General features: G+C 36.4%; 1 protein-coding gene across 2 annotated transcripts in view; it reads left to right on the top strand.

The window, feature by feature from the left end:
- Nucleotides 1–974: 974 nt before the first annotated feature.
- The window catches only part of tfpia (tissue factor pathway inhibitor a), a 1,059,262-nt gene continuing 1,041,273 nt past the window's right edge, over nt 975–18,963 (top strand). For both annotated transcript variants that reach the window (XR_013816822.1, XM_079820916.1), the window contains exon 1: nt 975–1,251. Coding sequence is in view for 1 of the 2 variants with exons in the window: in XM_079820916.1 (XP_079677042.1) it covers nt 1,170–1,251 (82 nt within the window). In the remaining variant the exon portion in view is untranslated. The remainder of the gene's footprint in view (nt 1,252–18,963) is intronic.

The raw sequence follows: 18,963 nt of genomic DNA, 5'->3' as shown, positions 1-18,963 counted from the left end.
GCATAGTATATACACGTTCATAAAATACTTTCAATTCAAACCCACTAAATCCCAGCCTCAGCCCATTCAGAACCAGTACTTAGGTAGAAACCTATACATGAAGCCTGACAAAAATGCTTATTTTAAAGAAAAACGTCAGACGGACCTAGATGATTTTGCATCTGAAGCCTTCATATATATATATATATATATATATATATATATATTTTTTTTAAATAAAAAACCCATTCAAATTCAATTAATTAATTGCTAATTAAGACTTAATTTGCTTTGGACTTTAAATGACTCATGATTAATTTAAGTGAATCAAAACCTACAGCAGGATCAGTAAGGACCGATTCCCAAACAAATTACTCTTATGAAACTGTTTATTTGAGTGAGTCAAAACGTTCAGCGCGACGAGCGTAGTTCGATTCCCGAACGAATGTCTCTTTTGAGTCGGTTCTTTTTAAACGAGTCAAAACCTGGTCAAAACATACAACGTGACCAGTTCGATTTCTAAAAGAACCGGCTCTTATGAACTGGCTCTTTTAAGAGAATATTAAAAAAAAAAAAATGTTGTTAATGTACGATTCGAAATTAAACAATCCCTAATGGATCTAAAAATTTGGCTTCTCTAAATAATTTACTCTACATGATAACTTAAAGATAGGCTACTCATTTGTTTGGCTGAATCAGTATTTTTTTTATTAAAAACACAAATAAGTGAATACATTTTTTTTTAAATATCCTATTATGAACAATTTGATTGTATTTGATTGTGTCGGACTTGCATACAAGTCATTAAAAAGTCTGTAAACTAACTGAATTATTTGTGTTATGGTGTGTTATTTATTCTGAAGTCTAAAATGAATTTAGCAACAGACTATTGCGGCCAGTAAATACAATTCTTTCTCTAAAATATTCTTCAAAAGCACTTAAAATTTTTCTTCAAAAGCACTCAAAAGAACCGTAACTTAAATGGAACCGGAATTGATAAAGGGAATCAGAATCATGAAATTCTTTAGAACACTTTAACTGTCACCCGGAAGTGCGTGACATTATTACCGCGCAGTCAATGAATACTTGAAGTAGTTGACTAGTTGGAGCCACAAACTAAACTTCAGCACAGTGAGCACACTTACTAGTCCACATTTCTCTCTAAGCGTGTGATTTCCTCGCCTGCTGGAATGGCTCCATTACTGAGCTTGTCATGCAGACCGCTGTTTCTACTGTTTCTTATTGGAGTATGTTTCACGAAATGTGCAAGGGGTGAGTTATTACTTTTTTCATGATTATATCATGATTAAGTTAATTTTCCCAAAGTTGGAGGGGTTGCCGCTTTATGGAGCACTTATAGAAGTTCTACAAACATTTGAAACTGTTTAAGAACAGAAGACTCAACTATGCTATTCTATTTGTTGATTTAAATATACAATAATGATTCAAGTGTTGCGGTTATAATGTATTTGCTGTCAGAACTTGTAACTTTACCCTCACACGACCACTAAGGAAATAAAAGTCAATTCACGCAATGTTCAGTGTTAGAAAGACAAAGCTGCCTTGAATCTAACGTGAAAGTTTATATTTTAGATCACGGATTATAAAGATTGCAGGATTGCATACTAAATACTAGGTTGTTTATGGTTAAGGTGTCCCGCCAACGCTCTGGTGGCTCAACTTTGATGGTTAAATCCAAAATAATCTTCAGGATTTATTTTTGTCAACAAAGGCTGTGTGTATTTACTACCACAAATTCTAAAGGAGATGAAACTCAACGATTGAAAGGACTTTGCCACTTTTGTTCTGTCTGCTGCGAGAAACATGGGAAGATGACATTTTAACTTTTGGGAATTAGAATGTAATCTTTAATTTCGTATGTAATCCCTGCAATACAAACAAACGGGTCAGTGGAGATGTCTTGTAGATTTGAATGGCTCTACTTTTTGTGTTATTGTAATTATTAAATGATTGACTTTATATTATAAGAGGAAATGTAGCTAAATGTTATTTTAAATGTTCTTTAAGTGTAGGAAATCAGATAAAAAAAAAATTCAGTGATTTAGATACTGTACATGTGGTATTACACGCACCAACAAATATCATTAAATGCAAAGATTTCATCAATCAGTTCATTTTTTTGTGTGTAATTCAGACCAAAATCAGTGTGAGAACTTTTTTTTTTATCAAGAGGCTATATTAAGAAACCAAAGTATGTATCAAAACTCTTAATTAATTTTCAGTGGGCGTTTTGTTAATTGGGCATTTATTTCATATTTTCTATAATCACAGAATGCCATCCATTAATATTTATTTTAAAACAGGGAAATAGTCTTAACAATCATGGCTGTTATCTATAAAATTAAATCAAAGCTAAATATATAAAGTATTTTTTAAATGGTAGCACAGTAAACATCTAGATAAGATTAATTCATTACAGGGAAATGTTCTTTCTTGATTTTTTGTTGTTGTCCCATGCCCTTGTTAATTTATGACCCGACTAAAACTAATTTCATTATATACAATTCTTATATTTTAGGTACAGAGGCAATTATATATTTCATTATGACTGGGATTTAACATGAGTAATATGTGATTAATTGGTTATTAATCTGTTATTTTCCTACAACCCAACCCATGGTGCCATAGCTCCTTAATAAGTTGCACATGGAAAGCGCTTATGCCGAAGAAATGCGTTTTGTTCTTCTTGGCTGCAGTCCAAGCATTGTGAACTTTTAGACCTGCTTAACTGCACCAATCAATATGCTGGCTCTCTATCCTCCATAAATCTCTTTAGCGTCTCTGAATGCTTGAAGGTCATAATCTCAACTCAACACTGTTGCTGTTATGATGAAAGGATTTGTTTTAATTAAATGATCTTCAAAAATAGATTGGTGTACATATGGGTGGAATGAAATATGAATGCTGCAAAACTCTGGCTTGTGCATATGGTAAGGTTATACAAATCTGCCAGCTTGACACTATACTCGCTACATGTTTGAGCAGATTTTACTTTGACTTCTTACTTTAAAGTGATGCTTCTTTCCTTTGAAGCCTACAGTGTGATTAAATATGGTTTATGAAGCCCGTGAACTTGATTGAGTACAGAATAATAGAATAACAGAATAATATCCTAAGACAAAATTTAACCATGATTTATCCAAAACATGATGGCTAGTTACCACTACATCGTTTTTTTAAAATTGGGATTATTGGGAATTTTATTTTATTTCGAAATGGCTTTGGCCGCGACTCTGGAAGACTTGGAGTTAAGCTTTTCTTTGAGAAAAGAACAAAGAACGGCACTGAAGGCATTCTTAAAAAAGGAAGATGTGTTCGGAGTTTTGCCGACCGGATACGGCAAAAGTTTAATCTATCAACTAGCTCTGCTTCACCTTCTTTGTTGCTCTGGTTGGTTGTAGCGCTATCCTATTGCGTGCAGAGGGAATTTGAAAGACAACCGTTTATCCTGCCCCTCGGATTGAGCCCTGCCAATGGTGTGTTCCCAGACCCATACTTGTTCAATGAAAGATTCTCACACATATGCTTTTTAGTCCTGAAAAATGTAGAAGGAAGAGTAAGAGATGTTAATTTCTGTGAATAATGGAGCTGTACTAGTATCGGCTGTGAAGCTCACATAAAGACAAAGAGACATCCACTCTCACCAAATGTGACCTCCATTCTCAAGAATGGTGCGATGCAGAGTTCAGGCTTCTGATATGGCGTGACAGTTTGTGAACCAGTGATTTATTAGTAACCTTTTCAATAAATAAACATGTAATAAATTCTCTTTATGCTAATGACATAACTGGCAGTGTTTTGAATATTATATGACAAAGGTTATGTAAATTAACACATTTTAAAGGGTTTACATTTGTGTGTAAGAAACACTCTCAGCCTCACAAAGTTGTCGTTGGCTCTGTATATTTTTTGGACATTAAATATCATCATGACATTTTTACTGAACCATCCATCCAAAGCCATCCTAAGCTGCTAGACACATAATCCTCACTAATTTTTTTTCCGTTCTGGGTTAAATATACAGCTATTAGTCATGCCTCATTGAATGAGTCATTAGAGGAAGGCTTGTCTCAGCCGATAGCTCTATCTTTTTCCTGAGGTCTGACCCTTTTTCGAGGCGAATGGCTTATTTCAGTTGTTGAGACTCTTCGCAGAATTGTACAAAGCTCCTCCCTTAAGGGACTTTTGAATGGTCTGTAAGTGTCATATCTAAAGTTCCATTGAAACATCAGGAGAGGTCAGGGAGAAACGTGCTCCCTTGATTGGAATACGACAGAGACTGTAATTGCATCTGTCATTCCTTACACATTTGCTCCGGATGAATCCATGCAAGGCTGATGTCATTAAATATAGACTTACATGGTTAAAATTTCATTATACTCAAATGTGTTCATATGGCAGCTGTATTGCTCAAACAGTGTAAAAAGGCCAAGATATGTAGAGTAACTTTGTGTGGGTTGTAAAAAGCTAGGCGAGAGGCGCCTGCACACTTTTATACTGCGTCAGAGAATGCTGTAAATGCATTGATTTCAATAGTGTCACCAGAGCGTAGAGGGAGAACGCAAGGGTTTTTACGAAAGTGACAAATAGGGCTGCACGATATATCGTTTCAGCATCGACATTGTGACGTGTGCATCCACGATAGTCGCAGCGCAGGATGTGCGATGTCAAGTAAGTTATAGGAATTGTAGTTGATCCATGCCCCATGGTTTGGAATGCACGTGATGCACGGATTAATTGCAAAGTTTAACCATCACAGAGTGAAAGTTTATAATTTGCACACGTTTTTAAGTCCTTTCAGTTTAAACATTTAATGGAGTGGTACACCCCTCCCCTAGCCTGGTCCATTTCATTTGTACAGAGAGTCTGGCCACCCTCCATTGAATTTGATGAGCATTAACTTCCTTGAAGGCGGGTACTCTGTTGAAGTTTAAAACTATTGGATCTGCCCAGAGTCACTCTGGATCTGACATAACCAATCTCAAACTAGTGCACGACATCAACATCATCGTTCTCAGCCACTCCCTCTGTTCGCTGATTGGACCAGTTGAAATTTTATGGAGAAAACCAGAGAATATACCCCAATCCCAGATGGAGTACTGAAGGAAAATGAAAATTGAGCAAAAGTACGTAGGAGGGCGGAGCCAGGCTACCCCTCCCCACTATGCAAAAAATGTCATAATGAAATTACTAACCACTACTAAATGGAATAACACAAAATAGGTTTCATTTAAAGCGTAGAAACGCAGCTTTTTAATGCATCTAACCATGTTTTTGTACTTTGTACTGTAATATATCAAAAACATCGTATAGCTCAGATAGTCATCTGTCATATGTCATTTGCACTGTAAAATAACGGAAAAAGTACTGGCAGCTTATTACCTGGACATTATCCAGTAATTTTACAGACATTTTTGTTAATCCTAAAACACAACGCAATGACTTAAAAAATTCTAAATACAGGTAAAACACCTGTAAAATATTGATAAAGAAAATTCCGTCAAATTAATACAGTACATTGTGCCCTATATTTACAGATTTTTTTTTTTACTGAGGGTAGAATACAACAAGCTAAATTGTTTTGGGCTTTTTTTTTGTACCTGAAGCCTCCCCAGACCCATATATAATATACGGATGCAGCATTTATGTCAAGTTTTCGCTCGTAACTTCATGAAACATGCTCCGATCGTGAAAAATCATTATGGCACATCATTATTTACAGCAGATTCTTGCGAATAAAAAGAGCCCATACTCACCATAATCCGTCACTTAGATCTAAAGATATCCTGTAATGCATGTAGCTAAGTAAAATCAAATGTAGCTTTCATGTGGCATTAATGCTTGTAACTTCGTGAAACATGCACAGAACAGATAATAGAAAATGGCACATCATAGTTACAGTGGATCCTCGTGATTGAAATTAGTCCAAAATCAACATAATCCATTGTGTCGATCACAAGATATACCTCACGGAGGAACAACAATTTAAAAAATGCCCTTCCGGGTGTCAAGGGAATTGTCCTCCTACCTTATTTCCTTCCCGAGTTATTGCATGCCAAATAAGAACGATAGGTACAAATTCCCTTGAGCACCCTTTTTTTATTTTCTTTTATCAGCAGTTTTCTATCAAACAATAACTATCTTTTGACTCTCCTTGCTATTGTTTTGGCGTTACGAGTCTTTACTTTTGTGTATGTCATTTAGACAAAAACAACTCTAAAAATACTTTCAGGGCTTAAAGGGGTTTAAAGCATTCAAGCACAAAAAGACAATTTGCAACGTGCGCTGCAAACACAGAATTCAAGGCTCTTTCGTATTTGTGTGCCCGAATGGACCAAGCCAATCTCACGGCAATTTGTACATATTTTACAAGATGGCAAATTCGTACAACCTCACTTTTTGCTAAATCGTGCATATTTGACGAGTTGCCAAATTCGTATGAATTTGTACGAATGACCTACCTCAAACCCCGCTCCTAAACCTACAGGTCACTGGGGTTTAGACAAAACGTACAAATGCGTTTGAGTGAGGTCGTACAAATTAGTACGAATTAGCCACCTCGTAAAATATGTACGCATTGGTCGTGAGATAGCGTTGGAACGGACACATATGCGGCAAAATTATGGCAAAATGCTTGTCTCTGTGAGTATCCTCATTGCTTATGTCTTAAGTGAACATAAACAATTGAGAATGAAAACGGATGTGTATCAACCAGAGATGTATAAAGTACTAGAGACACATACTTGAGTAAAAGTACAAGTTCCTTATCAAAAAAGTGACTTGAGTAGAAGTTGAAGTGCTCTTTAAGCACCACACTTAAGTAGAAGTACTAAAGTATTCAACATTTTTTGTACATAAGTATTGCAAGTAGTTTATTTTAAAATGTACTGCTCAAGTACTGAAAGTAAAAGTACAAGTATTGTGTAATGTAGTTATTAAAGAAAGTAGTCAAAAGTTTGAACATCATATTGTTTTTATTATTTCAAATGATTAAGCTAAAGGACAATCACAATGTTGGTAGGTAATTTTTCTACATATTGTCATATAAATAACCTGAAAATACTGTAGTTCATTAAGATTAAATCTTACTATAACCACTCTTACTAAAAAAAAATGGGGTAAGCACACTTATATTCTCATTTCAAGAGGTGTTCTGAGTAAATGATTTGTTTGTAACACTTTACAATATGGTTTGATTTGTTAACATTACATTAGTTAATTAGACTAATAACTAACATGAACTAACCATGATCAATACATTTGTTACTGTATTTATTAATATTTGTTAATCTTAGTTAATAAAAATACAGCTGTTCATTGTTTGTATATGTTACTTCACAGTGTACATTAACTATATGTAAACAAATAGAGAGCAATTTGAGCGCAAGACGCTCGTGTTGTTTTAAAGACAGTGAATGCGCTCTCGCGGGGCTCTCTCGCGCTCTGTCTCTCTCGCACTCTCGCGCGCGCGCTCTCTCTCTCATGCGCGGTAATGTGGGTTTGGAATGGAATGATTCGTAACATTTTTATAATTGTAACGAGTAACGATGCAGCACATGAAAAAAATATCGGAGTAAAAGTATTAAACTCATCGAAAATATGTACTGAAGTAAAAGTGGAAGTAGGAGAAAAAAATAATACTCTAGTAAAGTACAGATACTGCCTTTTAGTACTTAAGTACAGTAGTGAAGTAGTTCTACTTCGTTACTATACATCTCTGGTCTCAACAGTATATTGGATCCGTACTATCACTATTTTGTGATACATATAAGATACAGCAGATGTTAAACAAGCATTATCCTGAAACCTGTTACATTAATATTTCAGCTAAAGTTAGAAGCGGATGATTTTATAGTATCTTGACATTTGAATAGTGTTATACTAATAATCAAGACTGATCATAAACTGTGTTAACACTTGACTCAAGTTCATCCATCTACAGCAAGGGTTATTATAAAAACACATAACGATATCTGACACATATCTATATCTACACATAAAAATGAATAGGCTGTCATCATTTACTCAACCTAATCTTTTAAACAAAATGAGCACGAAATGAGTATCTTGTGTATAATGAAAGAGAACGAAGACCATGACTGTCAAGCTGCAAATAACATAAATGTCACTGTTCCTTACATAAAGCCTCAAATGACTTCCGAAGGCTTTGAGTACTGTACTACTTTTATGATGCTTTCATGCTTGTATTAATTCTTTTTTGCTTGACTTTTTTTGTGTAATTTTTGGAACTTGAAAGCCCCTGGTCCCCATCCACTTTCATGATGACCAGGAAAGTCATGAACATTCTTCAGAACTTATTCTTTTGTGATCCACTAAGAAAGTAATGCAAGTTTGGAATGAGAATTACACTGATAGTGGGAAAATTATGACGTTATGTTTATTTTTTGCTAGACTATTCTTCTAAAAAAAAAAATGCAGCCTTACCAGTATTTACTCTAAAAATTATTTTTTATTGTCAAAACATTTGGGAGATATTTAAGTCATAGTGTATGGGATCAGTAATGACCAATGCTAGGTAGATTACTTTCAAATTGTAGTAAGTAACAATCTAGATTACTCAATTTAGGTAATGTATTCGGATTAATTTTTTATTCCTTTTTTTGTTTTTTTGTTAACAACTGTTTATGAGTTTTTGTAGGCCAAGATATCCGAAAATAATCCGAAAAAGTCTAGAACCCACCCCTGTTAGACTTTGAGAATATAGAAATGAAATAAAAGCACAGAATGTAGACACAAAAAAACAAAACAAAACAAGGTTTACAGGTTTTACACAGATGTTAAAAAAGATGAAACAATATCAAAAGCAGCATGTCATAAATTCACAGTCTTGACATTGAATCCATGCATACGAGAAGTTGAGAGTTCCATAGATATAATGTCCATTGTGTAAGGAGGATTTCAGTGGTTGACTAGCATGTTTTTTCACCACTGTGAGAGCGGCTAAAAGTAAATATCTTTGTTGTATGGATAAGGTAAGATCCCAAAAATCATTCAAAAAAAGTGACGGGGGTCAAATCAGTGCCCAACAGAAATGATAAGTCCTGTGAAAGCTGAGTCCAAAAAGGTGAGAGAGAGGGACAATCCCAAAAAAAGTGCAAGTATACGTGCCTAGAGATCCTTGAGAACAAATATTACACTTAGGATAGATTCATATAGAAACGTTTCATAGGAGTCAAGTAAACCCTAAGTAGTAATTTCCAGTGTATCATTTGATGATTGGGGTTCTTTGAAGACAGCTTAAACATCCTCCATTTAGATTGCTTTTGACCTAACTTGTTCATCACTTAGTTTTGATTATTGTGTACCATATATAAAAAGAAAACAATCTTTATCAATAAGAAATGCTTTAAGCATTAAATTATGCCAGGGTTTCCCAAACTGGGGTTTAATGAAAGAATTGCAGGGAGTTTATGAATTAATCAAAATGAAAATGAATACATTATTTGAAAAATAAAAACAATCAAAATAAAATTATTGAACACTAAAAATATTAATATTTTATTTGTTTACCTGCATATCAATGTGACCATTATCCAACATCAGAAAACTGAGAACATACAAATATATTGTTAAATTATGGAACAAATAACTTAAAATATCAGGGTCTCCAAGTAAATATTTGGTAATCCCTGCATTACATGAACAAACAATAATAAACATGAAAACAGCAATGACATTACACATTCAAAGTTTTCCAGGTTTTAAATATTTTTGTCCAGTTCTATAATTTGTGAAGGTCACAGGATATGATCATCATTTGATAGTGTTTCATACCTATATATTAGCAGTGGTTAGTAACTTGCATAATTATCAATCTCATACATTGTGTAATGTAGATGCGCTTTAGTACCTACATTTAGAAGCTTCACAAATTTATTTACATGACATTTACATGGCCATTTTATATTGTGAATATAGTCAAAGCTAAACAGTTTGACACACAATAGGAAAGGGATTTAGAAAGGAAAATTTAAGAATTAGAAAAGAATTAGGGATTATAAATACAGTCATTTACTGCCATCGTATTATGAATAACATGTAATCCTGTAATCTATAAAAAGTAACTGTAATCTAATTGCAATGGAGTAAAACAGTACTTTTTAATATTTAATCTCTAAACAAATATTTGCCCTTAAAACATATTTTATCGATCTTATTCATCAAATGCTTCCCACTTGTGTAGCCGCCCTATAAGACAACTGTTCAGTGAGAATTATCACCAGGCCACAGAACTCTAGGGATGAAACGGTATGGAAATTTCACATCACGATTATAGTAACCCAAATAATCACGGTTATCAATATTATCACGGTTTTGTTCAAATGAGAGGAAAGTGTTCAAAAAGAAGTTCAAGAACAGATGCACGCACTTAAAATATTTCAACAAATTTTATATTTGAAAATCAACAAACAACAAATAAATAAAGCAGCTCTTTGCACTTTTTTTAAAGCTAGATTCTATTCTGTGGGATTTACTTCCTTATAATGGCCGTCGTCAATAGCAATGCATAAATAATAATAATTTGGTGTAAATATAATCTCTAATATTATCTCTGTAAATATATTCTCAAGCAATATTCTCATCAGTGTTCAGCTATGATGCATTTAAATCTAGCATATTTTGTGTAAGAGCCCAAACAGTATCCTAGTGAAAAAATGCATATCCATATTTTCATGATTTGACTGTTTATTTTATTAAATATCAAAAGGTGTGCATCATACCTGACACCTAGATGAACACTTTACAGTCAGTTGTATGACTGTCATTCTCTTCAAATGCTATTGAAGTCAGAAACGCGTATAACGTGTTGTATGTAACTTTAGAGACGGTCCCTAAATTCGCCAGCGTTATGCCAGTCATATCAGATGCGCTATGGTTCTTCTGTGTTTGTTTGAAACTATTTCCGCTGCTGAAATAGAACAGAAACAGTCAACCACGGTATGATGAGTGAATCTCCTGCGTACATCGCACGTTTTGAGTGCAGATTTCAGCGAGTGAGAGCGGCGCGCGCTCTGAACAAAACTCCGGCTAATCTGAACGCCTCTGATTTTGAGACATTACAATGCGCAACGCGATTATAACAGATAACAAATTATAATAAAACTATAATAAATGAATACGCCAAAGTGGCTATAGTGTGCAGCCGAAATAACGTTACGTAACGTTACACCCGCAAATGGTGGTTGTTAATGTCAAGCCCTGATTATCCCTTAAATGTCACCTTAGTCTTGTCGGAAGTTGTTCGTTCGCTTCACGTTATTATTTGCCAGACGTAGTTTTGGTGAGGTCAAAGTCCACTTGCCTTGTTTTCGCAGATTTGAAGTGTTCCCCGTATTACAGTGACTTTCTTCTGGCATGTTCTGCAGACAGGGAGGGTGACCATCTTCGATTAAGTTTCCCTCAGGACTTTAGTAAAAGCCAAAATATGACCACACCTCAGATTTGGTCCTTTTAGAAGTCTGAACAATCTCCCGCGTGCTGTCACTGCCATTTCTTCTCATTCAAAAAACAGTGGTGTGTTGCGCCTGCATTGGACAAGATTTACAGCGAGTTTTCAAAATCGTGATAAATCACACGCGGTTTTAATGATAATTAAATTTTAAACAATATTACTAACCGTCACTAAATTTTAATCGTGGTTTATCGTGAAACCGGTAATCGTTTCATCCGTACACCACAGAAAGTTCAGTAGATTTCCACAGAATTACGTTCTTGCATCAGGTTCTTCACATGTCCACACATTGCATATTGGGTTAATTTGATAAAGAATACCAAATAATGTTCCTTAAAAATCAGCACATAAAATGTTTTAAAAAGTCTGTCTGGGCCTGCACATCATGTATGCCATGGATCAAAAGTTCCACAATAACTCTTCGTGAGATGACATCATTGGTTTGCTGTCATTACAAATCAGCTCAGCAATAGGGTTGAGTCAAGGCACGTTCTGAGATTGTTCTTTGTCTTCTTGTCGGATCGTAAAGGAACTGTATTAAGATCACGTATCAAGACTAACTTATGCCAAATGCCCTCTGGGCTGTTTTTCACTCAGCGATTATAGCATGGTTGAGTAGTTTTCACGCTGAATGGGTTTCGCATGTAAAACACACAAGATTAATGTCAGAATTACATGTGGGCTGTACAATACCAATATTATCAATAAACCTTTGCTTTTATATATTCTCTTGTGTTCTTAAACTGGAGAATGAGACTTCTTTGTTGGCAGGATCATATTTTTCTTTCATGCCAAAGTCAGCTAATCACTTCTGCAAGGATTCATAAATGATTGAAGGTGCGTTTTAGTGCATTATGTCATCTAATTTATAAACCTTTAAAAGCATGTTTGTGAGTATGTGCTAATGTCTGCCTACAGCTGTCTGTATCAAATCAAAGTACATGAAAAAATAATCAAAGTTCCTTTTAAGGCAAGTCAGTGTACTTGGCAGCTATGTTAACAACACCCCCCTGGCAGCAATTTTCTATCGCAATGGGCATGCAAGTACAGGTCCTATCTACTTGAATGTGGAAAGACAGAAAAATCAGAAACTGTTGGTTCAAGTTCACCTTGTAATTATATGCCTTAAAAATCACCAAAATGACATATTTAAACAAAAAATGTATTCATGCATTAAAATAGCTTGAATGTAACTTTGCTTTATTTAGTATACGTGGATCCATGAATATGCAAATGGTCCCCGCCTCCACTCACTCAAACAGTCTTGTCTATAAGTCAATGTATCAGAATGGTAATGCGTTGGACACATAACCGTCATTTATATGATTAGCCTTTGGCTTGACTACGTTAACAAACAGCTAATAATGTGTTGCTAATGTTACACAAACCATGTTCCAATTCGCCATTTCAGAGTCAAGCTGCCTTCTAAAAATCAGTATCCCTTGAAACACTTTGAACAACTTAGAATGTTGGTGGAGAAAAGCATGTAGTTCATCATAACATCGTAATATACATCATATACATAATTCATTCGTCGCTACATTGAAAAATGTACACAATTTTTTACGATTTGTCCAGCTAATAGGGGCTTTCACACTGGAGGAACGTTTTCATAGTTCCTAGAACTATTGGCAGAAGTAGCCAGATTTTGGCGTGTTCGCTCCGCAGGAACTGGGAATGAGTTTTGTTCTAGGAATGCCTTTTGGGGGAAATAATTTAGCTCCTACTTCCGAGTACGGTCTAACCCAGTACAATAGGAACTACCAGTGATGCAAGTGTACACTGATTGGCCGAACGCATGTGAAACAGCACCCGCCATTTAAAGAAAAGAAAAAAAACAGTCTACACACTAGGGCTGCACAATTAATCGAATTTGGATGCCACAAATATGTAATCGTTCAGAAAAATGTAATTGCAATTTCAAAAAAAGTCCACTATTATTCTGTGTACTTAATGTGTTTTTCCCCATTATTTTTATTTTTAGTATAACATTATAATACCATGCATATTTTAACTTTTTTTATTTAAAGAAACCAAACCAATGTATATTTGACTTTTGAGGCTTAATGCTATAGAATAATCATAATTAATAATCGCAATTACAATTTCAAGAGAATAATCAACAATTATGATTTTTGTCAAAGTCTTGCAGCCCTACTACACACTCAGAATATAGTCTATATATTTACTCCAGAAACTAACTCTACGAACATGGAAAACAGTGATAGCTGGACCACTCAACCTTTACGCTAAAGATAAAATCCAACGCAACTTTGAGGGGACCAAGCGAAACATGATTATGTATTTCTGCTAAGCTAGTGACATTGGACATCAACCACACGACAACTTTCTTTGTATAACAGTTCTATCTAATAATGTATTAGACAGGACCGTGAAACCGATTGTAAACTAATGAAGAATGGGAGTGCTGTGTGCTCAGGCTCTGGCATTCTCAACGCCGTCAAAATAAAAGTCACAACAACAAGCACGGCTTACGTCACTTCAGAGTTCCTACTGGCGGTGCGAATGCAACCAGGAAAATCATGTTCCATGGGGAACATTTAGTTCTCGAGGAACCACCCTGGTGGCTAGTTCCTAGAACTACCCAGAGTGAAAGCCTCTAATGTGCATGCTTGTTATTGAGCAATAAGACCAGCTAATGCTTTATAAGGAAATGTGGCATTTGAAATAAAGGGCACGACTTCCTTTCCTAAAATGATCATTATTGTGATTTCTCCCATTAATTTATCTGTCCCCTTTTAATATCTCTGTCTGATATTGATTCCAAAATGTATGCTTTTACCATGCAACATCTTAGCCTTGCACATAAAAGTGCCAAAAGGCATGTCTCAATTCTTTCTTTGACTTAGTCAAACATTCTGTGCCCTGGAGTATCAACTGGTTTCATAACACTGTTCCCATGGTGATAATTATTGTGGAAAAAAACAGTCAAAAGGTCTCCCAGTTTGTCAAGACCTTGTTTGATCTGTTGCATTAACTCATCGGATCATGACACCAAATTAGCACTGCAGTAGGGGTGGACAATATGGCAACATTTAAAATGGCTTTTAAAGATCTTTCAGACACCCTATATAAGTGAGATGAACAAGCAATTAACTGAAAATGAGCATATATTTTTGTTTTTAATATGAGCCCTCTAAACACCCAGAAGCCATGCTGAGTGATTTGCCCTCAAGCAGGATGTATTCCTGCCTGCACACGTTTGCATCAACCGCCTCACGGTGGTTAATCAGTGTTCTCAATTTCCCATTTTCGGTGTTGTGTACAGAGATAGAGAGAAACCAGATAAGCTTTTACCTCATGCGGTTAACTAGCCATACAGCATACCATGCAAAGCTGTGGGATATCTTTCCCTCTCAGCCTTCTGTTTAACGTATGTCTACATCAGGTGTCCCATATGGCCGAGCAGACCGGTGGTCACACACTCATTTAAAGAGCTAGAATCCTCTCATGCAGTCAGTTGCTGACCTGACAATGATTAATTGGGGTGTATGGGATTATTTGCTTCAGCGAGCCCTGAACTGCAGACCTCTGATAATTGCACTAGGTGACAGCAAGGCGGATTTTCTGTCCCACAAGAGGTTCATGGGATCCGACCCGACAAGGTTTACTAGGTCACCCATTGTTGTTATCTCTGAACGGTAGTAGAATAAACAAGTTCTGACCTCTCTGGGATTTTAAGGTGTTGCAAATAACCAAGCCATTGCAGGAGTGGAGGATTTTGTACTCAAAGACGATCTGCAATGGCACTGGCAAACAGGCCTAGACGTGGATCAAGCCTGGACACCTGACAACAGCAGAGTGAAAAAAAGTCAACGCTAGGTTACAAGTCAGTGCACAAGATAAACAAATCAAAACACCCATATCGCTTTCTGTTTTTTTTACTTTCAATGTTAAAAGACCTTCTCTAATCCCACTTTAACATGCAGAGACAAGTATTTAAAGGTTCACCCAAAAATGAAAATTCTGTCATTAATTACTTACCCTCATGTCGTTGGACACCCGTAAGACCTCCGTAAAGACGTCGTTACAAAGTCCATCTCACTACAGTGGTTCTAAAATAACTTTATGAATCGGCGAGAATAGTTTTTGTGCGCAAAAAAACCCTAAATAACGACTTACATAGTGATGACAATTTCAAAACACGGCATCATGAAGCTTCGAAGCGTTATGAATCAATGAGCCGAATGATGATTCGGATCGCGTGTCAAACCACCAAACTGCTGAAATTTGGCAATTCAAACCGCTAAATCGACTCACTGATTCATAACGCTTCGAAGCTGTATTGAAATCGTCATCACTATGCAAGTCGTTATTTAGGGTTTTTTTGCGCACTAAAACTATTGTCGCCGATTCATAAAGTTATTTTAGAACCACTGTAGTGAGATGGACTTTGTAACGACGTCTTTAGTACCTTTTAAGGGTCTTGAGAGTGAACCGTGCATTGTGCCAATGGTGGCCTTTCAGAGCCATCAGATTTCAACTAAAATATCTTCATTTGTGTTCTGAAGATGAACGGAGGTCTTACGGGTGTCGAACGACATGAGGGTAAGTAATTAATGACAATTTTCATTTTTGGGTGAACTAACCCTTTAAGTCAATTATTTCAAATGTATTTGTAAGTTATTTAAAGAGGTCATGAACTGCGTTTTTTTTTATTGTTTTATGATGTTTCCTGGGGTGCACTTATAATGTTAGAATGCTTTTTACATCAAAAATTGTCATAATTTATAAATAAAAGATATTTGTCCTACCCTGATTTTAGCCTTCTGCTCTGAACGCTCTGTTTTAAGGGGTGTGTCCACTGGGAGACTACAGTGTAAACACCCACTGCTGTGATTGGCTAACGTCTTTGCATTTGAAATAGTATTACTCCCTCTTTTAGCTCGTATTTACAATTACAGCTCTCATGGTTAACTAATCGTGAAAAGTGTTGCATTACATTTAGATCTATTAGCCTGGCTCCGCCCTCCTTTGTACTTCCGCTCAATTTTCATTTTCCTTCAGTACTCCGTTTGGGACTGCGGTATATTCTTAGGTTTTCTCCGAATACATTTTTACCGGTCCAATCAGCGAACTGAGGGAGTGGCTGAGATCGATGATGTTGATGTCGTGCGCTAGTTTGAGTTAGGGCTGTCAAATCAAAATTCGAATTTCGAATATTCGTTGAATTTACAAAAAAAATGCATTCGAATTTTTGGTAGAGGTGCGCGAGACATGATGATGACGGAATTGATGCAGTCTGTTTATCCAGTACAGCGGTGCGGCTGTGTTGTTCATTTGAAAAAGGCGAAAAAAACAGTGCATGTTAAATCAGTGCATGAGCACGCAAATGAAATGTTTAACCGGTAACGTAATGCTTTAAAACGCATTCAAATAATGAACTTTCGTGATTGTGAATAACTATTATTTTCCGTGAGTATGACTCCCTGACACCAGCATTGCAAGCGTGGCTAAACCCCTAACTTGTGCATAGAGATCGGATATTTGCTCATATCAGCACGTAGACTGACAGGCACACTCAAACAGAGCCGAAATAAACAGAGAGAAATATTTAAAACGGAGAGAAATAAAAATAATTAATTACATGCAAAACTACCCATCGTAAAGTGGCTTGTGGTGGTTCTTAACTATTGCGTCTTCTCCCTGAGTAACACTTATTTTCTTACTTTTGTATTCTTTATTTTGCTCCACTCGCTCCCTTCGCTCTCTCTTTAGGTCCTTTCTTTTCTTTCACTTCGTTTTGTTGTGCACTGGTGTGTGCATCGAGCCGGCCCGACAAGGGTGTGTGTGTGTGTGTAGAGCGAGGGAGAAGTGAGAAAGTGACGGTTAGCTTTGGAGCGAGTAGGAGGGACCCGGTTTTGAAAAAAATAGATCCGATGAAGTGAAACGCGTCTCATTTTGTCATAAACAAAATATCGCATAATAATCGCGAGACTTACGATATAATATCGGGCAACGTGATATCGCGATAACGATATTGAACCGATATATCGTGCACCCCTAGTCCGCTTGCTATTTTGTGTCCACATTACGTTGTCTGTTGAAGCGTGTTTTCTCAGGTTACTGATTGCAGTTTTAAGCACTTTTGTTACCTAATTTTCCTTACATGCTCATTAATGAAATTATATTTCATTTAATAACAATTGTTTGAAAAGTTAATGCACTGTAAAAAGTGAATGTCATTTCAATAAAAGACACGATGCTTGATTTGGTTTGCATTTGCTTGTTGCGCTCGCTTGCGCCCTCTTGTGGGCATAGGAGACAATACAGTACTTTTCCTCTCTAAAATTAAGTATTGCCTTTAGAAATTAGAATTCGAATATAATTTGAATAATTCGAATAATTCGAAATTCGAATATAATTCGAATTTTGATAATATTTAAGAAAGAATTTCGAATTTAGCTTTTCAGCCATTTTGACAGCCCTAGTTTGAGTTGTAGTTTAGTAATGGCGGCGGAGAAAGATGAGAGGGAAGCCATTCATTCCGTTGTGGCACCGCTGCCGAATATCCAGAAGTTAAAGCCGGAGCAAGTTTTGTTGGTGGCCATGATGTTGTGTCCTGGGACAAGTTTGATTTTCCAGCTCGCTCCGTTAGTGGGGAAGGAGTTGGCTGAAGCCCCGGCGGTCGGAAGGTTTTGTCATCATTTACAGTGGTGATTTTATTGCCGTCCGTCTCCCACCACCCACGTAAAAATCCCCGGACGAATTAGCTACTGTTTTAGACAAAAACCAAGGTCGTGTGGTGATATAATTGCTGTCCGAATCCACATCTCTGAGTTTTCAAGAATATATCACTTCAAAATTCACTGTTAATATCCTTTTTGACCACTGCAGAGCACCGTACGGCTGCACTTCGCTGTAATTTGGATGCATTTCTAGACTTAAAAGAAGAAGAGGGAGAAGAAGAAAAGCACGTAAACATTTGAATTGGGCCGTTGTTTGCGGCAGCATTTATTCTTATCATACCAAGCATATGACATTTTATTTACAGCATACAATCATGTAACGGACCACGTGAGCAGCGCGTTCCCGATCACAAAACTCTTCCCTCCACCATGAATAAATCACAATCCGAATGCACAAGGTTTTATCACTGAGGTGGCTGCACATTTATTTTTACGGACTTCCATGTGAGAAATAAAGGTGAACGGCGCATGACATACATCACGGCCAAACGTTAGCATCACGGTGGTGTGGCTCTGGGCAGATCCAATAGTTTTAAACTTCAACAGAGTACCCGCCTTCAAGGAAGTTAACGCTTGTCAATGGAGAGTGGCCAGACTATCTGTACAAATGAAATGTACGAGAGTCAGGTAAGACCAGGCTATAGTTCTATGGCATTATATTAAGATCATGGCATGAAAGGTTGCAGTGATGATCATTGGAGCCAATCACACACATGTTGAGTGCATGAAAGCAACGATCTCGTCATTGCAACTCAGTTTCTGTACACTAACGAATTTTTT

Source organism: Gobio gobio (assembly GCF_949357685.1).
Source record: "Gobio gobio genome assembly, chromosome: 7".
NCBI classification, from domain to species: Eukaryota; Metazoa; Chordata; class Actinopteri; order Cypriniformes; family Gobionidae; genus Gobio; species Gobio gobio.
The sequence above is the reverse complement of the archived record's forward strand: the minus strand, read 5'-3'. Positions and strand labels throughout refer to the sequence as shown.